General features: G+C 53.7%; 12 protein-coding genes across 12 annotated transcripts; 6 read left to right on the top strand and 6 right to left on the bottom strand.

The window, feature by feature from the left end:
* Nucleotides 1-187: 187 nt before the first annotated feature.
* On the top strand, nt 188-2,185 carry HETIRDRAFT_461461 (uncharacterized protein; the record flags this gene model as incomplete). The annotated part of the gene is made up of 4 exons (XM_009554984.1): nt 188-516; nt 551-591; nt 669-782; nt 837-2,185. 4 exons carry the CDS (start codon nt 188-190, stop codon nt 1,361-1,363), a joined length of 1,011 nt encoding a protein of 336 aa, XP_009553279.1. The 3' UTR covers nt 1,364-2,185.
* HETIRDRAFT_442721 (uncharacterized protein) lies at nt 1,251-2,185 on the top strand. Its single transcript, XM_009554985.1, has one exon. It carries the CDS (start codon nt 1,534-1,536, stop codon nt 2,119-2,121), a length of 588 nt encoding a protein of 195 aa, XP_009553280.1. The 5' UTR covers nt 1,251-1,533; the 3' UTR covers nt 2,122-2,185.
* Nucleotides 2,186-3,693: 1,508 nt separating this feature from the next.
* Nucleotides 3,694-4,373, bottom strand: HETIRDRAFT_242531 (uncharacterized protein; the record flags this gene model as incomplete). Its single annotated transcript, XM_009554986.1, has 3 exons — nt 3,694-3,991; nt 4,053-4,243; nt 4,317-4,373. Coding segments are annotated over 3 exons (546 nt in total), but the record flags the coding sequence as incomplete, so codon positions are not given.
* Nucleotides 4,374-4,393: 20 nt separating this feature from the next.
* Nucleotides 4,394-5,681, bottom strand: HETIRDRAFT_482600 (uncharacterized protein; the record flags this gene model as incomplete). Its single annotated transcript, XM_009554987.1, has 2 exons — nt 4,701-5,681; nt 4,394-4,525 (listed from the first exon to the last, which is right to left on the bottom strand). The coding sequence occupies exons 1-2, from the start codon at nt 5,103-5,105 to the stop codon at nt 4,394-4,396; spliced, it is 537 nt and encodes a 178-aa protein (XP_009553282.1). The 5' UTR covers nt 5,106-5,681.
* HETIRDRAFT_412740 (uncharacterized protein) lies at nt 4,847-5,681 on the top strand. Its single transcript, XM_009554988.1, has one exon. It carries the CDS (start codon nt 5,207-5,209, stop codon nt 5,408-5,410), a length of 204 nt encoding a protein of 67 aa, XP_009553283.1. The 5' UTR covers nt 4,847-5,206; the 3' UTR covers nt 5,411-5,681.
* Nucleotides 5,682-6,055: 374 nt separating this feature from the next.
* On the bottom strand, nt 6,056-6,776 carry HETIRDRAFT_157728 (uncharacterized protein). Its single transcript, XM_009554989.1, has 2 exons — nt 6,767-6,776; nt 6,056-6,713 (listed from the first exon to the last, which is right to left on the bottom strand). The coding sequence occupies exon 2, from the start codon at nt 6,530-6,532 to the stop codon at nt 6,236-6,238; it is 297 nt and encodes a 98-aa protein (XP_009553284.1). The 5' UTR covers nt 6,533-6,713; nt 6,767-6,776; the 3' UTR covers nt 6,056-6,235.
* Nucleotides 6,777-8,256: 1,480 nt separating this feature from the next.
* On the bottom strand, nt 8,257-9,134 carry HETIRDRAFT_482601 (uncharacterized protein). Its single transcript, XM_009554990.1, has 4 exons — nt 9,094-9,134; nt 8,960-8,992; nt 8,760-8,907; nt 8,257-8,663 (listed from the first exon to the last, which is right to left on the bottom strand). The coding sequence occupies exons 1-4, from the start codon at nt 9,120-9,122 to the stop codon at nt 8,406-8,408; spliced, it is 468 nt and encodes a 155-aa protein (XP_009553285.1). The 5' UTR covers nt 9,123-9,134; the 3' UTR covers nt 8,257-8,405.
* Nucleotides 9,135-9,753: 619 nt separating this feature from the next.
* HETIRDRAFT_57322 (uncharacterized protein) lies at nt 9,754-10,468 on the top strand (the record flags this gene model as incomplete). The annotated part of the gene is made up of 4 exons (XM_009554769.1): nt 9,754-9,795; nt 9,862-10,011; nt 10,086-10,194; nt 10,407-10,468. Coding segments are annotated over 4 exons (363 nt in total), but the record flags the coding sequence as incomplete, so codon positions are not given.
* A 1,135-nt stretch (nt 10,469-11,603) lies between these two features.
* Nucleotides 11,604-13,748, top strand: HETIRDRAFT_482604 (uncharacterized protein; the record flags this gene model as incomplete). The annotated part of the gene is made up of 6 exons (XM_009554991.1): nt 11,604-11,834; nt 11,920-12,001; nt 12,389-12,714; nt 12,770-13,285; nt 13,341-13,607; nt 13,668-13,748. Exons 1-6 carry the CDS (start codon nt 11,661-11,663, stop codon nt 13,746-13,748), a joined length of 1,446 nt encoding a protein of 481 aa, XP_009553286.1. The 5' UTR covers nt 11,604-11,660.
* A 334-nt stretch (nt 13,749-14,082) lies between these two features.
* Nucleotides 14,083-15,211, top strand: HETIRDRAFT_127120 (uncharacterized protein; the record flags this gene model as incomplete). The annotated part of the gene is made up of 5 exons (XM_009554992.1): nt 14,083-14,145; nt 14,220-14,291; nt 14,356-14,480; nt 14,533-14,802; nt 14,866-15,211. 5 exons carry the CDS (start codon nt 14,083-14,085, stop codon nt 15,209-15,211), a joined length of 876 nt encoding a protein of 291 aa, XP_009553287.1.
* Nucleotides 15,212-15,339: 128 nt separating this feature from the next.
* HETIRDRAFT_331958 (uncharacterized protein) lies at nt 15,340-17,033 on the bottom strand (the record flags this gene model as incomplete). Its single annotated transcript, XM_009554993.1, has 5 exons — nt 15,340-15,760; nt 15,820-15,995; nt 16,048-16,263; nt 16,319-16,702; nt 16,755-17,033. 5 exons carry the CDS (start codon nt 17,031-17,033, stop codon nt 15,340-15,342), a joined length of 1,476 nt encoding a protein of 491 aa, XP_009553288.1.
* Nucleotides 17,034-17,492: 459 nt separating this feature from the next.
* HETIRDRAFT_157725 (uncharacterized protein) lies at nt 17,493-19,822 on the bottom strand. The gene is made up of 8 exons (XM_009554994.1): nt 19,408-19,822; nt 19,205-19,351; nt 18,975-19,154; nt 18,610-18,920; nt 18,461-18,554; nt 17,854-18,411; nt 17,734-17,792; nt 17,493-17,678 (listed from the first exon to the last, which is right to left on the bottom strand). The coding sequence occupies exons 1-8, from the start codon at nt 19,753-19,755 to the stop codon at nt 17,654-17,656; spliced, it is 1,722 nt and encodes a 573-aa protein (XP_009553289.1). The 5' UTR covers nt 19,756-19,822; the 3' UTR covers nt 17,493-17,653.
* Between the last annotated feature and the right edge of the window lie 249 nt (nt 19,823-20,071).

The raw sequence follows: 20,071 nt of genomic DNA on the forward strand, positions 1-20,071 counted from the left end.
GCCCCCACTCCGTCCCTCTCAGGAACGCACTCACGCACTCACTCACGCACGCACTCACGCACGCACGCACGCACGAGGCCGGCGCATGTACATACGCACACAACACGATATTAAGGGCGCCTAAGATTAAATATTAAGGGCTGCTGTTCCTCGTATCATATCACAGCAGCGTCACAGCGCTCGTATCATGTGCGGTGTGACACCAAACACGATCGCGATGATCAGATGTCTCGCCACCGCCGTCGCCGCCACACGTCTCGGGAACACGGACGGGCGGACGGAGCAAGCAAGCAAGCGCCCAGCGCATCCGCAACCCGCAACCCGCCGCGCGCCTCGACGCCTCGACGCCGCGCGCCTCGACGCCTCGGCGCACCGAAGCGCCGAAGCAGAAAGCACCGCGCCACCGCGCATACGTACACGCACCAAACCGACCGAACAGACGAAGTACGAGCGCCCGCCCGAGCGAGCGCCCGCCCGCCCGCCTGCCCGCCCACACCCGCCCGCCCGCTCGACGTAGTACGTACGTACGTACGCGACGCCTCCCCACGAGCCGCGCCGCCCCGCTCGGGCGTGCCTCGCGCCCCGAATCAAGTAGATCAAGTAGATCAATTAAATCAACCGACTCAACCGACCCAACCGACGCAAGAAAACGCCGAAGCGCCTCGAAGCGCCCACCGACAAGCTCTGCAAGGCACCCCGATCGTTCGTGCGTCCCTCGGGAGGCCTCGTCGAAGACGCGAGGCAGGCAGGGCCTACAGGTGGCCTACAGGGCCGCTCCTGCAGTACGTACCGACCGCCACGCCGTTTGAGTGCTCGCTCGATACGCCGGCGGCGAGACGCAGCAGCAGCAGCAGCAGCAGCGGCCATCCACGAGCGCACGCCCGCCCGCCCGCCCGCTCGCCAACTTGCCGGCCCGCGCTGCAACAAGGGCGGGGCACCCGCGCTCGCGATCCCACGACGCGGCGGGCGCGTCCGACACCGGCGGGCTGTGCGCAGAGGCGAGGCGAGCGGCGCGGCGCGGCGGGCCAGCTCCGCGCGCGGTGCCCCTGCGACCTCGAGCGGGCAGCTTGGCGCGCACTGCACGCGCGCGGAACGTGTACGTGCATGTGTCCAGGCCGAGCCCGCGCGCGCCCTCAGGCCTCGGGCAGCCCCAGGCGTGCGGAATGCGAAAAGCGGCGATTGCGAGGCGGCGCCCTCGACGAGTGACGGAGTGGCTATGTCTGCGCCCCTGAAGGGAGGGGGAGGGGAGGGGAGGGGGCTTCTCCGCCCCTCGTGTTTCTCCGCGACGAGGTCCCAGGAACGAGATGCGGATTGGGGGGCGGGTGGCAGCGACGGGCGGCGGCGTGCAGCGGCGATCGTGTAGGACCGTCGAGCCGTGAACTGCCGTGAGCAGCCGTGAGCGTCGATACCCCGAGGCCTGCAGGAAACCTCGAGCGCCGCGCGCGAGCCCGCGATCAATAATCAACGGACGGACGATTCGCGATCGGTGAACCGCCCCCTTGTTCACGGCCGGGCACGATCCGTCCCCGATCCATGATCACGATGATCCATCCGCAATCCATCCGCAATCCATCCGCCTCCATCGCCCCCGACCCTGAGCCCATCGGCGAACGAAGCACGACACAGCGTCACGCCCATGGCAGTGGGCCCACAAGATCGGCATCCCATCCACCCACGCGTCATCCGCGCCCCTTGATCCTCGCGCGACACAGCCGAGAGACGCGCGCTCGCGCTCGAATCAAGTCGCCGAGCGTCCACGCCCAGCGCCTCGCGCGCGACTTCCGTGCACGCCGTCGCCGTCGCCGCCGGCACAGCGCCGCGCGCAGAGGGGACGCAGACGCCTTTCGCGGCGTCGACTACATTGACACCCGCGGTGCTCTGCGGCGCGTATCGCGCCGTTTCGAGAGCGCACCGGTGACACCTGAGGTCCCAGGAGATCCCACGCCTGCCAACCCTGTGATGCTCGGTCTGATGAAGACGTGCTCGCAGGCCCACACAGAACCCCGTGCGCGTAAACGCGCAGCACCGAATGAATTCAAAGAGACGCGGAGGTTGATAGACGACATCACTCGGCGAATGGTCGAGCGCCCGATGGAACATATATGCACATCGGAGCGCTGAAATGGGACACGGCGCTCCGAGCGACGGCGGCACACATCTGGAATGCGAAAAGAGATTCGCGTTCAAAGGAAAACAAAGAAAGGGACGAGATGAAGCCGGCATGCCCAGGAAGACCCGGCACCTACTTATCACGGCCCGCGGGGATAGGATGCGCACTCACCAGTGGCTGAGCATCGATGCAGCAAGGGACAGAAACCCCATGCACGTCATCACGTTGTAGGCACGAGCGGACGCCGGTGCATGGCAGAGTCCTACTGTGGACACATAGGAGCATGAGCAGCAGCACAGCAGGGCCTAAAAACGCGCGCGCACCACCTCCGCCCGTCGGGAGCAGTTGCATTCGAGGGTGCGTTCAGCTCGAGCCGCCCCTGGAGAAGTCCCTTCGTGGCGCGTGAGCAGAGGCCGCCGATTGGCACGAGGACGAGCACAGGATGGGTCCGTGCGCCTCGAGCGATGCAATGGCATCAAGAATCACAATTCGAGGGGAGCCGTGTCGAGAGCGCGCGTAATCGTGGCGAATACCAGCAGTGGAGTCTGAGTTCGTTCGATACCGCGCTCCGGCCAAGTCGACTCGCTGAAATTGGGAGTATCCAGGGGAGGAGATGCCTTTTGAAATTTGACGCTGCCCATCTGGCCAGTTAGGACGCACACAGAGGGAAAGCTGAGAGCGACCGTATAGCTTCTTTGGATCATCGGTGCGATGCGTTCCTGCAACGAACGACCAAGAGGAGATCAACGAGCTTCGAAGTCAGGTCCATCCAATAGTACCGCATGTCTTCCCACCCAGTGCACCCGACAAGGTCACGAACAGGGGCTCGGTCTCAAGCGCAAGCACTCAGCAGATGAACAGAGACCCGGGGTTGAAGCAGAAATCCCTGTAATCGTTGTTGACATCGACGGCGGAGAGTGCCGGAACATCACCGGCCCGCCACCTCCTTTCCTTCCCCATCAGGCACGCGTAGTGTTTGCTCGCCGAGATCTCCAACGTACGACAATACTGACCGTCGTCGACTTACGACCTGACCTGGTCCCACTCAGATCCTAGAAACCGTGGGCGTCTAGTGGCAAGAATCCGACGTGAATCTGATGGCTAACGATGATGTTCCCCAGGATCCCCGAATCGACGTTCACAGTTCTAGATTTGGACTCGACGCTGGAAGCCTTAGTCTTCAGCTGACGTCGCACCCGAGAGGGCCTCTGCCCTCCGATGATCCTTGATGCCGCAGAAAAAAGAGAAAAAAGTCGATCGACGTCGGCTCCAAAGATACAAATCTTGAGATACCAAAGACATGGACTAGGTGAAAACTGTACCTGTCAAGTGTGCTCCCCCAATTCAAAACCGAAAGTCTGAGCCACCAATCGCGGCACAATTGGCAGCCTTTGTGCGCCCCTCGCGAGCCCGAGGCCCAGCGGCGACCCGCTCACCGACGCCCTGCGCATCGTCTGCTCCGCGGCTCCATCCACACCCCGACCCACGCTCACGCTCTTCCCCGCCCCCACAGACCTGCCCAAATCCAAGCTCCTACGCGTCTCAGGCGACCCTGCTCCCGAGCCACCATAGTACCCGCTCCGCCGATATATCCTCTCCCTCACCTGCACGACGCGCATCGCGGTCTCGAGCCCCAGTCGCCGCGCTTCTTCGACGCTGAGCGCATCCGCGCGCTCGCAAAGCTCCACGTACGCGTCGAGCGTCCACCGGGCGCGAATGCCGTACTTGTGCGAAAGCACGACCTTGTCGACGGGGTGCATCGGGAGCGTCTGCAGCGACTCGATCGCGAGCGCACGAATGTCCGCAAAGGACCACAGCGTCGAGAGGTGCAGAATGGACGTCCATTCGGCTGCAGTGGTTGGATGGTAGCCACCAAATCGGCTATGCATGCGGAGGCAGAGATTAAATGGGATGACTGCAAGTGGGATGAGATAGGACGCACGGAGGGTACAAAATCCATAACAGTCGTTCAAAATCAATGCATGAAGCATCGAGGACAAGTGGGTTGTCATCTGACTGGCCCACACCCCGCGTGCCCTTTCCAATAGGAAACTGCAATTCTGGCAAATCGTGGAAATATCGTGAATGTCTCGTGAGTGTTGAAGCAAAGATGCGAAAGAGTGTGTTTTCAATCTAATTGTTGTGGAGTACCGAACACCCACGAATGAAATTTTAGCTTGATCTGAGTAAAAGACGTGACACGCACCAAGACCGCCAGAGAACCGTCGTAGAAGTAATAGTCGGGATGTCGCGTCACGCTAGAGGTCCTATCCTCGACCGTGCTCACATCACCAGAAAACTTCCCAACAACCAGGGTCTCAGCGTCAGTGTCAATGTCATATTCCTGCCTACAAGTCCGGTGTGAAGCCATGGGTATACCCGGGATGAAGGAGAAGAAGAAAAATGCCCATGGCACTGTGAAATGAAGTCGTTACCTCATCCAAACACATGATTGAAACGAGGCGATGGAAAGGTTACAACATTAATTTACGGTGATAATTACCCGAGATTAAAACAGGATAAAGGGTATCGCTGATAAGTTTGAGACTGTTATTAGACGAGTAGTGAAGAAGGACCGAACGTAACTTACGTTCAGGTATCTTTGTGGCCTTCCTTGAAAGTCTTTTGGAACTCGTCGCAGGTCTCCCAGGCGAGGATAGCAAAGACGACGTGATCGAATGAACCCTTGAACCCCGCGCCATCGACGACAAGAATATCCATCCAGTCTTGCAACGACCCACACGTCATTGCGAAAGACGCCGGTCCTGAAACTGCCCAGTACCAGATCCCGTACACTGCTCTGCTCGAACAAATACAGGACTCCCGACATCCTCTCTTTCGTCACCCTCGCAATTTCTCCCTCCACGTTCGCGCCTGCGCCTCGACGTACCACACCCGCATTGACAGCAGGACTTGTGACCACGTCAATCTTATACGGCTCGATCCAGCCACCGTCATCGCTGCGAAACACCGTGACGGCGGGCGAGTAGATCATGGCGTGCAAGTAGTACCCGCCTCGAGGGTTCTTGGTGTGGAGGTCGTAGAACTGCTGCGCTGTGCGCGTGATGAGGGTAGGGTAGTTTGTAGGGGAGCGCGATGGACTCTTCCTGCGCTTGTGCGCCTGTGAGGAACCCACCACCGGGCTTCTTCGCGGACACAAAGTTGAGCACTCCGATTTTGCGATCGGGTAACGGCGACGTGGCTGCAGATGATGTTCGAACAGCGAGACTGCGCGCTCCCTCGAGTGTAGATACCTCGATGATCGACAACTCTCCTCGCGGTGGATCGCCGACGCGTTGAGGTGATGTTGTCAAGGACCTTGCTGAAGCATCGACTCCGGAGCGTAGTATCGTGTTCTCTCAGCTGAAAAGTGGACTGTCAACTGGAGGTCATACCGGGACCCGTTCAGCGTATATGAGCCCTGTTTGATAGCTTCAAGAGTGGCATTGGCTATGCCTTGTAGCCTGGTACGACGCTTGTCATAGTTGGAAGAAGTAGTGCTTGAGCCTCTGGCGGAAGATTAAGACAACTTTTTGGCTGGAAAATATAGAAGATGGACAAAGAGGAGGTCATGATGAGTTCTGGGTGTATCGCCATTCAAGCGCGATGACCTGTGATCCTGCAATGACTCGCTCCGAGGCAGCGTCCTCTTGATATGATCTCAAGCTGAATCGCGTATAGAAGCATTAATGGGGTAGTGGTAACCTGGGTCGTTGCCATCGACCCGCCGGGGGTTCGATTCCCTCTTAATGCACACGGTCTTGGTGTCCTCATTTTTGCATGTTCTTTTTGAAAAGTTGAGATCTCTGTGATTGTAAATGTAAGGATACATAAGCTCCTACTGTGTGCGTTCAGCTTTATATCTCCACTCCATGTCTCAGGGTAATGTGCTCTCGTAGTCCTAAATTGATATGAACGAAACTCTGGAAGATGATATTAAGCTCCGATGCATGCGATTGACGCATATCACAGTGCTTCCACTTTCTATATGATCGCTCATACCCCCATCTCCTGCCCTCGCTTTTGACCCCATCGCGGAAATCCGCTCTCCAAGCCCTTCCCTTCCCCTGAACCCCCCCCCAAGTAGACGTCAAGTGTTCCCTAGAGAAAGTAAGACAATTATACTCAACGTACAAATAGGGAGTAGCAAGGATACACAAGGGTTTCAGTAATCTCAGCAGGGACAGTGTTTCTGAGATCATCAACCCATTCCATCCGCGCCTGGCAATCATGCAGGTGAAGCGTCTGGAGGGGGGCTTTCGCTGCTCGATATTTGAGGCTTTTAGAAATAGTATGGACTAACGATGGCGCCTCTGGTGTACCCTGGTGGTGGATGTCAATACTAAAGAAGTCAAGGAAGTTCAGCACCGGGAAAAGAAGAGATTCTGCCCCGTCCGACGGTGGCTCCATGCTCGCCCTCATTCCAAACAAGTGCACAAGGTGCCGAATCGGTTGCTCGCCTATCACCCCTAGAGTTTCATACGGTTTGCACTGTGTAGTGTTTCCTGCCAGTGCCGTGGCTGAAACCAATGGTCGTGAGAGGTATGCACGACAAGCTTGTTTACGCGGTCAAGAGGGATGGAAGCGCGGACAGCCTCGAACACTGCGAAGAACACTGCGTCACTAGCAAACATCAAATCTATCACAATTCTCAACTGTGATGGTGGGCAAAGTTCCTCTATACACGTTCGAGAGAACGGCACTGCGGTGAAGGCCAAAGCACGTGAGTAATATGCGATATCGAGATACCCGATGGGATGCGTCGCAGTAAGCGCAGCAATACGGCAACAAGGTCTGGAATTAACCGCTGACAACCGTCTGACAGATCGTGCGAATAACTCGAAATCTCAACGGATGCAGTCGCAGGGAGAGCGAGACTCCTAGCCAGCCAACAACAGTCGGCCACAAGGCCGGTGAGCTGCAACTCCTTGAGAAGAGGGACCGCGACAATGCGAGAGATGTCAGTGAAAGCCGCGGCTCTTGGCAGGGTGTGGATAAGATGTAGCGTCTCAAGCACGGCATGTTCTCAAGCATCGCGAGCAGGCGCGCGCAGGTCAGTCTAGCCGCTTCATCCATCCGCCATCCACCTGCGAAGGAAAGTTTCAAAGAGACCATTTTGGGTGCAAACGTAGGGTGAGCCCAGGAGATGCTGCAGTTGTTGAGTTCGACATGACGCAAGTGCCCAACTGCCCGTGCGATTAAGCCCGATGGATATCGCACTCTGTCTGGCCAAGTGATTTCGAACTGTATGGTCTCCAAAGCCATGGCAGGGTTGGACAAGCGCTCGAGGATGGGCATCGGAATCTGTCTTGAGCCTTTGAACCGCAGCTCCCGTACGCGGTCAATATGTTCTACCGCGTAATCGGAGAGCGGCGGCCATGCTACATCGTCTAGGCACACATTCACGGGTACAAGGCGCGCACGGCGCATCATCTCCAAAGCCCACTCACGAACCAGATCTGTATTGATATCAGTCCAAAAGCATGAATATGCAATTGCCACAACGCGCCAATGTCCACACACATGGGTTGCGGGCACTATCCAGACAAGTCGTGCATGAGCCGTCCGTTCATCACGCAGACGCTTCATGTCGTATGAGATGATTACAGAGAGCCAGGTCAAGATGTGAAGGAGGATTTCGATAGGCAGCGAATTGATGTGGATGGAAACGGGAGCTTTGAGGTCGTTCGGTGAGCTGACATCGGAAAATGTGTTCGAAGCATGGAGCGACTGCTGTCCTGAAACAATAGGATCGTTCGTACTGGAACGAATAATTGAGCTCACAAATGACCAGATGGAGCGTATATGAGCATGTACCTGGAAATGTCGGACAGTTTCTTCTCCATCCTTTACATTCCACTGATCTTGGTGCACTAGGTGTCTGTGTGATTGTCTTTTAGGTTTGAGCACTATTTGAGCTCGAACGGGTGGTTTTCTGTGCGTTGATATTCAGGGCCAGAAACTGATTGTTCCGATCTTGAGTCGATGGGAGGTAGACTTCGGAAGTGAGCTGGATGCTGCTGTAGTCGCCGGGCTGACATCAGTAGAAGTCTGCAGAAGTGGGAAAACGGTTCCGTGATATTTCCGTGCCGACGGCGCCGCTCGCAGCCTTAAAGACTTCGTTTGCAAGGTTTACTCGTCGAAGTAAATGAAGGTCGGTGGCGCAACCTTGTCGCGATCACGAATCACAATAAGCGGAGAAATAATAATCCAGAAAAATGATGCAAAAGACCCGGACGTCCCAACACTACTAATTCCCAACAAGAAATGAAGCACAAGATGAGGAGGAAAGCGATCATCGCCCGCCCTTAATCATCTCTACGCCTGTGATCTCGTCGCGGCTCGGATCCCGCTCTAAGTCCATCGGGTCACCCTCCCGCGCCTTCTCCTTGAAGGGAGACACATCTGAGGATGCGGAGAGTGGCTCGTCGCCACACCCACAGTCGTAAGTATCGTCGAGATGCGCGCAGTCGAAGGCCGGCTTATGTAGCCGCTCGTTCACTTGGTTGTGTACGTGACAGAGCCAGAGGGAGGCAGAGCGCCGTGAAGATGTCTAGATGTCGAAAGCGAAGCACACAAGATAAATAGGCCGTACCGTTCACAGTCGGGATTGTCACCCAAGATCAAGTGCGTAGCAGAAAGAACGGACCTGCGGCGGAAAATTCTTGAGAAGCAGCTGGAACTCGGCGGCGCACTCGCCGCAGGGGTACAGGCGCGATGTGAGGTGGAAATAAGATAGCAGCGCCGTACGCTCATCTTCTGTCGGTGCTTCAGGGTAACGAAGCGTCATCGTGTGACTGCCTTGGTCCACATAAGCGTTCGAACTTTCGGTGGATAAAAAGCACGCACAGAAGTTTCCACGTTGCGCGACCTAGTGCGGCTCTGACAGAGGTTCAGGACGCATTGGTCATCAAACGAGTATGATAGAATGATAGGTAGGGACGCGTATTGAAGCAATCCAAAGCGTACGGTAACGCACTCACTTTGCGGTCTCGTTCCCAAGCTTAGACATAATCACTCCACCGTGCGCAGCGACATCCGACTGTGGCACGAGGGGCTGCAGCGCGTGAATCTGCTTCTCTACGCCCCCCTCGCCGAAGAGGTCGCCCGTCCATGGGTCGATGTAGGCCCGAGAGGGTGCATGAAGAAATGCCAAGGATGACACCAAGAACTACGTTCCACAATTATCAGCCCAGGGAAACTTCATTAAGAGTCAAGTGGAGCGGATGATCTGAGGTCGGCTGGACGTACGAGCGCGACTATGATAGCGAGGAAGGTCTTGGTGAAGCGGGAGATCATTGTCTCCCAATGTAATGAGTTGATTGGGATCTATGTGGGCACCAGGCTCAGGAAAAGAGATAAAAATGGGAGATGTAAACCAGCACAGAAAAAATGAGGAGGAGAGTGGGTCGTGGGTACGCCGGAATCACTCGACTGGGCCGAGAGCAAGGCCGAGAGCGGAAGAACAGAGAACAGCCGACAAACACTGACACAAGGTTAGGGTCAGGATTTGTGGATGGTGCATCTGCGCCTTGCGCTGCGATCGTTCGTATTCTTCACTTTTCACTCCAAACAACCTTCTTTGCGATGGTAAGAGCACAATCTTTTGATGGTTAGTGACTGTTATCAAAGTTATACAACAGCTCCCACTATCGCTCCTCAATGCGGCGCAAAATAAGCCTATGGTGAGTCCAACCTTGCTTCTGCATGCACACAGCGAAGGCTGATGGTTCGCGCGTCCAATGACATAGCTGGTCGAGCTGAAGAATGGAGAGACATTCAACGGACATCTTATTAACTGCGACAACTTCATGAACATCACGCTGCGTGAGGTGTACCAGACGAGCGCGGACGGCGACCGGTTCTGGAAGGTCAAAGAGTGCTATATTCGCGGGAGCACAGTGCGTAACTCTCTTTCCATTCCATGTTCACCTCTGGAGAGCTATTCCTCTAATGTGTGGCGTGGTCGGTGCAGATCAAATACCTTCGCGTGCCGGATACCTTGCTGGACGCGGTGAAGGAGGAGCAGGCGCGCGCGCGCGAAGCCGGGAAGAGTGCACGAGGTGCACATATTAGCGGCGCGGGTGTACGAGGCGAGTATTCGTTTCTTCGTGCCCACCCCTTCATTTGTCCCCTTTGCTTTTGCTCTCGCTCGACCTCCCCTTCTCCTGAATGGCGCAAGCTAATCGATGCAATCTATAGGGCGTGGACTTCCACCACGAGGTCAGTCATGCTATCCCGATCTGAATAACACGATTCTTGACCGCTTCTTTGCCTTGGCTTCGTCATACTCTAGGACGCGGCATGCCACGCGGCGGGCCAATGCGTGGTCGCGGCGGGCGTGGACGGGGTATGTGATTTGACGTGATCGGATATGGGTGTACGTCGCTTGTCAATCGTCATGTGTTGTATTCGCTTTCTTTCGATGCCCGTCAGTATTTCATTTCTTACATTTGGACTACTTTGATATATCATAATCGCACGCGTACCGAGGTTTCGGATGGTGCTACTCAGGCCTGCCCCAGTGCGTCGCTTTGAAGTGCGCAAGTCTAATCAGAGAACGACACCTTCTCGTTCTTGCCGGGTCGCGAAGCGCTTGTGCGTGCACACTGCAGTCTGTGCGCAAATAGCACGGTGAGACAATTCCTTCCAATACGAAATGTGTGACGACCGTCTTTCATCGAATTCCTTTCCATCTCTCGTATTTCTAGTGTCATGTTTCGGTTGAAAGGGGGCCATTCAATGTTCCCATGTCACCCTGTGAAACTCCATCGAGCACTTCAAACACTGCTCGAAAGCTACGATAATAGAATATGTCATTCGTGTGTGTGTGTCAATTGTCAAGTTTCATTAACATTACAGTGTTGTCTGTAGACGCTTGGTCTCGTCATTTCCAGTCAGCCATTGACGAGCGATCTAGACTCCAAGGCCTGTGCCCCCACAGTGATAATGCTATATCTAAACGCCGTTTCGGAGCCGCCTGACGCTGAGAAAATATGTGGTAGAGCATGGGTAGAGGCCGACATGCCGTTGAGGGTGTTCCCCATACGTATGCCTATATTGTTTTAGGTTATTTCCCAGGTCATGGAGGCTAGAGTTTCTGATAAATGTGAAGCATCAAGGCACAGAGATAAGATAAGATGTTGGTCTGCGGCAACTGATCAAACTTCCAACTTTGCAACCTGACCTCAGACAGCATTCATTGCGGCTAGGCTCGGTTGCGGTGTGTCTCACAGGTCTATAGCTGTCCCAAAAATCAGCTCACATACTTGGTACCGTTGACCGTCGGCCGTAGAGCAAAGAACGCGAGGCCTTGGAGCTGGCATCATACCATCAGATGACTAGATGATCAAGCTCGGTCTTCTCGGACAAGTCTCAAGGATGTGAACGGCTTTGAACGGCTTCAGTGCGCTTGTCGGTCTCGACTCCGGCGGCGATCCCTTACTCTTTACAAAGTCGACGTCGTTCGCTAAACCGCTCCTTCTCTCCCCTTCTCTTTCTTGCCTTCTCTCTTGGTTTGAATTTCGCTCGGAATTGGCTGAACGGCGGCATGCCCTTCAGGCCGGAGAAGATACCTCTCGACATCCTATATCCTATCCTTGAGCACCTCGACGATCGCCTCGACCTTCACGCAGCTGCACTCACGAGCCGTTGCTTTAACGCCGCTGCCACTCCTCTGCTGTATCGCAAGCTCGACACACGCACGAAATGGGAAGATAAAGCGGTGCGTTGCAGCCCTGGTCGCTGAGTCGACGACCTCTTCGCCTGCGTCTGGACCTGCGCTCACGGTTCGGCCGTCTCGTCTCTAGTCTCCCATCGTGCTCCACCCGGCCGTCACGATCCTCCAAAAGCCGATGCTGGCACGGTATGTGCGCGAGGTGCGCGAGACAGGTTGAGTACGCCTTCTTCTCTTGTCTCTCACTTTGCTCTCCTATACCACGCAAGCCCTCTGTGGATCACGCGTGTCCTTGGGTTTATATCAGGCGCGCAACGGTCAGGCTGATTCAACGATGGTCAGCCGCATCGATGATCTGCTCGTTTAATCCATTTGCCCCATTAAGACCGTTGTCCGACCGGCGCCGTTTAATGGTCGGTTCCTTTCGTTCTGCCTGGGTGCGAGTCTTCCCGGCAAGCGTATTGCAGGACCGGTCAAGCGCCAGAACGTCGAAAACCGACACGTCTGTCTATCATGCGCTTCTGGAATTTTCGTGCCATCTGAATGGTTGATTTAGGCTTCGATACCATTATGTGCAGCACTAACGTGTCTGTCATCTCCAGGTGTCATGCATCATACTCACCCAACGATCACGGAAACAGTGTTTCAGGCACTCCGCCTCTGCACTAATCTATCTTCATTCGCATGGAACGACGACAGCTACTCTTCAGGCCAGCTATTCAAGGCTTTCCTCAAAATTCTCAAAGATTTACCCCTACGCTCACTGACCATTCGAACATACTCCGATCTCGGGGAACCCATATGGGTTGTTCTGAATGAATTTACGGGGCTGCACAAAATCGCTATATGGTGCATGAACGGACCGCCACGAGTCTTGCAAGGTTGGGCAGGCGTTCTCGGAGACACCTTGACCGAGCTCGAGTTAGGTGTAGGTCTCTCAGTCTTTGAGCTTTCAAATATTGTGCTGACATCCTTATCGACAGCGCTGCGCTGGAGTGCCCGCCACAATCCTAATATCTGTCCTCTCTCAGTTGCCGCGTCTGCGTGTACTCAACCTTAAAGGAGCGCCAAGTGCCGCAATTCCAGACATCCTCGCGTCGCTCCCGAATCTACAGGCCCTTGACACCGAATTTCTCGGCTCGGGAATTTTACGGCGACGACCTGCGGACTTGGATGAGGAGGCCACGCTGCCACGCTTGCGGCGGCTGACGGTGCGCACAAGCTCAGTCGACCTGCAAGGCCCGCAGCGCCTGTGGGTGTGGCTGCACCAATTGATCCCGCGCCCCTCACTCGAGGCATTCGTACTCAACGCGTTCTCGACGCAGGGACAAACGACGATCCCGCGCCATTTTCTGCTCGCGCTAGCGCATACACATGGGGGGACGCTGAAGAGCTTCCTTGTTAATATGACGCAGCTTACACTCGAGGACATCGAGTGCCTATGTACGCTCTTTCCACGGCTGGAGGCGCTCTCGTGCGCGGTGGCCAGCCCAGATCCGGTGTGTATCCGATGCTGCAGGTTCTTCCCCACTTTTGAATCTAGCGCTGACGCAGATCGCACGTTCTGTCTATAATACTCTGCAGGCTTCGATCGAACACGTCATTGCGAAGGCAAAACACCTGCACTCTCTCAGACTGCATGTACACTGGATACCGGACATGAACCAGAGCAGTCAAGGTCTAAGCACACCATTGTCCTCATACCTTCAATACTCGCCCAGATCACCATCTGCGCGTTTTGGACGGGCAGAGGCCGAAGCACTGATGCGGAGGGAGGGTTCGCTCCTCCGCACTGTATCGATGGGGCCGCACATGTACAAGGTGCGTATATTTGTTTCATGCTGTCTCTGTGAAGTCTGATTTTCGCCGATCATGATGTAGGGTTCGTGGATGAGGATGGCAAATCAGGAGTTGAAGTTTGTAGTTGAAGAGGATTCAGCGGTAGGCGATAGCTGGTTGTAGGTTCTTATGGGCGATCAGGATTTATGATATGGGTTTGTATTGTGATCCTAACGACATATGTGATTTTTCGAGTCAGATAGATGCATGACTTGTTCCGTGGAACTGACTAGAAGCTAGATATTATCTTATCTTATCTCTCCATGATCTGATCTTATCGGGACGCGATCTTCATCCTGACAATTTGAGCGAAAACAACTCCTCCGAACATCGTTGAACAATCTGAATCATCCTCCAATTTGATTAACTGGATATTGACTCAAAGTGAGCTACCATGTGCGGAACGATGCCAAGTATACTCCCTGACGCTTGAGGTAGTTAAAAACACAAGCCTATCATGTTCTATGTCATTGGCCTCGGATTGTGCGATGAAAAGGATATCACTGTTCGGGGATTAGAGGTAAGCTCACTTGAACATCGCTCACACCATTTGAAGGAAGCTGACATCCATCCCGTTGCTCGTTGGCACACTAGGCAATCAAAGGATCCACGCGCGTTTACCTCGAAGCATACACAAGCATCCTGATGGTGCAAAAAGAACGCCTGGCGAGTATCACTATACATCAATTTAAAACTTTCGCGTGAATACTGACTTATTTACGCAAGAAAGGAGGAGTTTTACGGCAAAGAGCTAATTCTCGCGGACCGTGACATGGTGGAGACACAGAGTGACGAGATTCTGAAAGATGCAGACAAGGAGGACATATCGTTGCTAGTCGTGGGCGACCCTTTCGGGTGAGTCCTCCTGTGCACCGGGTTTCCTTGTTTGCCAGACACCATTATCCAGTGCAACAACTCATACAGACATCATTCTACGCGCGCGGGCCCTGAAGATCCCAACACGTGTGGTGCATAATGCATCTATCATGAATGCCATCGGCGCATGCGGACTGCAGCTTTATAACTTCGGGCAAACCGTCTCTCTCGTCTTCTTCACAGACACGTGGAAGCCAGATAGTTTCTACGATCGGATTGCGGAGAACTCGGTTCTCGGGATGCACACCCTTGTGCTGCTTGATATCAAAGTGAAGGAGCAAAGCGAGGAAAACCTCGCCCGGTCCGTTTTCCCTGTCATCCAGTTGGGCGAATTCATCTTGATTCTTGAACCAACAATTTACAGGGGCCGCAAAATCTATGAACCGCCACGGTTCATGTCCATCCCTACCGCCGTTTCCCAGCTGTGCGAGATAGAGTCAATGAGGAAAGGTGGAATCCTCTCGCCTGCCTCGACCCTTGCAATTGCTGTTTCGCGTGTCGGCGGCGGCGACGAGCAGCGCATCGTTTGCGGCACGCTTGATGAGCTTTCTCAGCAGCCGGAAGAGGTGTACGGCGAGCCATTACACAGTCTGGTGATTGTCGGTAAGAGACTGCATCACCTCGAGGCAGAATATGCGGAAGCATTTGCAGCCAGAGATAGTAAATGGCGCGATGTTGCTAGCAGCATATACAAATGTGAGTTTGACTAGGTAGAGAGACGATATTGTACAACCTTCTGCAATCGGCTTTCAAACATCTGTATAACCTGGCACGAGGAGCGCAGACGAAAAGAAAAGCATAGAAAAGGAGATGCGAGAACCAATATTCAAGCTTTCAATCAAAGGGAAAGTTTAACCGGACCATTCGTCGTGCTGACCGCAACCACGCCCTTCGACCTACTGGTCTCGTCTCTTGGTGACCACTTGATTTCACCACTCACAGTCCTCCCCTTCCCATCCACCGGATTCACATCAATGACCCTCTTCCTACCCCGACCGGATGGGTCCTCACGTTCCTCACTATGGTCCAACGTAGGGTGCGAGTTGGTAGTCGAGAGCACAAACGTCCCCTTGTACGCTGCAGGGAGGCGAACCTGCGCCCGCGAGTTCGTAGTGTGTCCAGAGACGTAGAGAGTAGAATCTGCAGGGGCGTCGTTCACGCTGACATCAAGCGGGCTGTTGGAGGTTCTCGAGTTGATGTTGAAAGAGCCAGCGGAGGTTTCGCTGGTGCTGTGGAGTGATGCGCTTACTTTGGTCGCACTAACACAAGGCAGTCAAGAGTCCATCCACGAAGACACGATAAGAAGACAGAAACGTACCCATTTGTAGAGCTCGTGTGCAGAGTAGTGGGATGTTCGGTGTTCGCATTGTGAAGCTGTGCCTCAACATCCACATATGCATTGGTGGTTACGAGAGTCAACGAAGTGGAGGTATTGAATGAGCCATGGATGTGACCATTGGTCGTAGCTATTATTACCTGTTCGACAACCATAGACTGAATGGATGTTCAGTCGCTGCGCGCGTGTAGGAAAAGGAACTAGGCTGACTTGAACATCGATTCCAGAATTCGTGGTCTGAAGTCGAACTGAACCGAACCGATAAAATGTATCTGAAAGACTAAAGGAGTGCTTGAAGTTATGGAAGCTTGTCTCGAAAGCCGGTACATCTAAGGGCGCTTTGCCTGACCCTGGAGTAGGAAGACGAACAGTGATGCTGAACTGTAACATATCCCTCCAAGAGTGGCGATCGTGGACAGTCGGAGTCTATCAATTCGAATTTAAGGCACAGTCAGGAATTGAGTAGCTTGGAGATACGCACGAATATTCCGATTCCATTCTGCCCTTCTTCGCGTTCGAGTGAGCATACGGTTGCGCGGGAGAGAGCTTCACGGGAGTAGAAACCAACAAGAATGGATACGTCGACTGTGTCTTGCTCAGCGCCATTGCCCTTCTTCTCGATCATATTGATAGAGCCATGTGAAAGAGACCCAGTGGAGAGAAAGAAGAGTAATTCCGAAGAGGAAAAAGGCAGTTCAAAGTCAACTTTGGCAAGGTGCATCGACGGAAAATCTTCAGAACTGTCGTCGACAGGAGTCCATCCAGCACCTTGAATACATTTCAGCGGGTGTTGATGCCCGTCTGTTGGTACAGGGCTCGATGATGTGGGCCAGCGTCCCAAGTTGTTCCAGTCCCAGTCGTCATCCTAAACCATCATTAGATACAGTTGAATAAGTCCGCAATAACAGTCTGCGTACCCAAGTTGAGTGCCGATAGAAAATGTGGTGGACAATACGTCCCAACGCTAAGAATACAAAGGTACAACCGAATAGCTTGAAGATGAGCCCGCATGCAGACCGGCGCCCATGAGGTTGGTTGGGCATGATGTATACATGAGTCGCCACTGGATATCCGGGATAGCTCGCAGCCTGTACAGGATAGGCTGGCGGTAATGAGGTGGGTACAGCGCTCAGTATGGCATCATAGCTCAGCGGTTGTCCTTCGCCTTTCTGCAAGGGTGTGGAGGAGGTATCCATGATGATAAGAAGGACGAGGAAAGATGATACAAGTCACCTCTGCCACCTCGTTTTTAAGTATGCGGAGGACGGCTGTGGCCTGCTGGGACATTAGAGCATTGCGTGTGCTGCGCAAAAATGATGGGTGGGACTATGATGTCAGGCCGGTGGTGAATACTTTGAGGTGACATGACCCCAAGTCAGCAATTTGTCCCTGCGAGATCCTAGACAATTGCCTATACAAGTGATTAGGCACATACTTATATATGGATCCATATGGGCATGTGGTAAATTGGATCAGGATCATGCTGCGGATGAACACCATAGCCATGGCTCTCCAATGAGGTTAACGATGTCTGACTCGTCCTCGGAGCGTTCTGGGCAGAGTGATCTGGAACTTGCGTCGTGTTGAGCTTTGTTAGGCTGCGTAGTAAACTGTAAAATATGACCGAGCCGCATCATACAATAGGGAACTGATTTCAAGGAGAAAGATAAGGATGACATTAGTACAGCAATCTATTTGACCCACTACCTACCAGACAACAGTTACAACAACAATAGCGAGCAAAGATCGCATTCCATGAATATACATATCTTTCGCAATGAATCGGAGCAACGGCACCAAAAATCCACACCGGCGTTCATGGCGTAGCACGACCAGGCCATCTACAGTTGCATATATTAGCTGTCTGCCGAAGATGAGCTAGATATTTGAACTCACCTCGGGTATAAAGAGCACTCCCGAACAGTGTACCTGTTAGCCAGCCATGCCAGGAACCGCTGTTCAAGAGAAGAGATAACTTGAGTACACATCCCAACTAGAAAAAGTGACATAACAAACCTCTACACCCAGACCATACCCTCCATGCTGGCAGGTTCCATACTTTCTCTGGTCCGTAAACCAATAGTAGGGCGCTGGGTCAATTCCTTCTCTTCTGTATGCTTTCAGAAGCTCCTCGATCTCTGCGATTCTCATCGAGCCCCCGACAATCTCACCGACGCCAGGCATCAGCAGATCGCAGCTCTCAGTGAACACTTTCCCACCCTCCCCTGGCCCACCGGGCGTTTTCTGCATATAAAATGCCTTGAGCTCGGCCGGGAAACCATACAAGAACATAGGCGTCCCAATGATATCCGTCATCTGCCTTTCGGCAGCCTCGGCGATGTCATCTCCCACGATGTGGTCGACCATTTTCACCTTGCCCTGTTCGTCCTTGATCGGGTTGCCCTCGGCGTCTTCGGCTTCGTGCTGGATCTTATGCTCGTTGAGCCATTTGATCGCATCAACGTAAGACATGCGGAGGAATGGCCGGGCAGGAGCTTGGAAGGTGGGGTTGAGCTGCTTGATCAAAGCCGCAGCGGACTCGTTCTGGAGCAGTCGGTCGACAGTTTCGCATATCTGAAGAGGGGAGATCAGCTTCGATATGCTATAAAAGATATTTGCTTACAATCGATTCGATATGGTTCATCAAATCGTCGAATGTTATAAAAGCCAGCTCAGCTTCCAAGTGTGTATACTCGCTCAGATGGCGACGAGTATGGCTACAACGCGCTTCAGAAAGGGATATTCAATAGGCGTCGAGTAGCGAGAGTTCACCTGTTCTCGGCACGGAAACTTTCCTGAACACAGAACACATCGCCTAACGACGGCAGACATGTCTCAAGGTAGAGCTGCGAGCTCTGGGTCAAGAAAGCCGGCTGACCATAATAATCAAGTTTGAACAACGTCGCGCCGCCCTCCACTTGCGTTTGCACAAGACAAGGCGGGGTGACCTCCAACAGATGATGATCCATATATGAATCACGGAAGGAGCGTAGGAGGGCAGCGCGCAGACGTAGTACGCTGGACGCGTTCTCGCCACGCAGAACTAGATGCCTGAGATCTGCCAAGATCGAAGGATCAGATTTCTGTAGTAAAGTAATGAGGATGAAGCGATTTGAAAGGTCATTAAGGATACATGCCTCGTTCAAGCGATTGGTGAAGGCGTCGTCGCCCCCAGGTGCGGCACCCAAGACACGCCAGAAATCAACTGAGAGCTCATGCCCGCCAGGAGCTTTCTTGCCTTCCGGGACTTCTTGAAGTGTGCCAACGAGCTCTACTGTCGACTCAAGCGTAAGCGTAAGTGCATCATAAGTTTGTGCCTATATCAAGTCAGACATCGAAAAGCTGACTTGAAATGCGAGGGACGCACAACTTGGCCAGATAGGACCGCTTGAAGGTAACCAGTTCCATCGCGTAGAACGACGAAGATGATATCCTTTTGCGATCGCAGACGATGTACCCATCCGAGCACGCGAACTCGTTTGGAGCGTAGGGGCGCAAGGGCGACAATTTTTGCCTAGGCCACCCTACATGAATAGTCCGCCTTGGGACGATCGGAAAGCATCCACGCACCTTGACAGCTTTTGGAAGACTCTCGTCTTCTACAAGCTTGATCTTCTTACTCTCTTCGATGTTCTGTTCTCTCCGCTCACGTTCCTCACCCTTCGCCTTCGCCTCCCTCTCCGCCAACTCTTCCGCCTTCTTCTTTTTCTTCTCTAGTCCATCTGCTCCTTTCTTTGCTTTCTTGAGGGCGGACTGAGTCGGTTCATCATAAGGCGTGTTAGCATCTTTTCTCACAAGCACCTTAGCATCCTGTCCGTGTGTGAAAAGTGCGAACGCGATCGATTGGTAGGGAGCATCCGGCGTGCCAGCGCCAGCGGTGTCTGAACCTGCGGCTTCGTCTACGTGAAAAGCAGACATTTCGACTCCCTATCTGTGCTCGGAGAGTGATGAAGATGGGTGTGAGCTGGCAAGAAATTAAACCGGTTGCACTTGTGTAGGCTTGTCTAGTAGCGGAAGTGACTCGGTCTGAATCGTTACAATCTGTTATCGAATTATTCCCACACCCAATCTCATCGATGTTCAGCGACTCCCTTGCGATTCGTTGGACCAGTACCCCCATGAGGTGAGTAATTTTATTTATCGTAGATCAAAGGCAGAGCTGACATTCGTCAGTATCACGATGTCAATGGATATTCCTTATGGCGCTCGAGCCTAATGCAGATAAGTTACTTGT

This window comes from Heterobasidion irregulare, assembly GCF_000320585.1.
Source record: "Heterobasidion irregulare TC 32-1 unplaced genomic scaffold scaffold_14, whole genome shotgun sequence".
NCBI lineage: Eukaryota > Fungi > Basidiomycota > Agaricomycetes > Russulales > Bondarzewiaceae > Heterobasidion > Heterobasidion irregulare.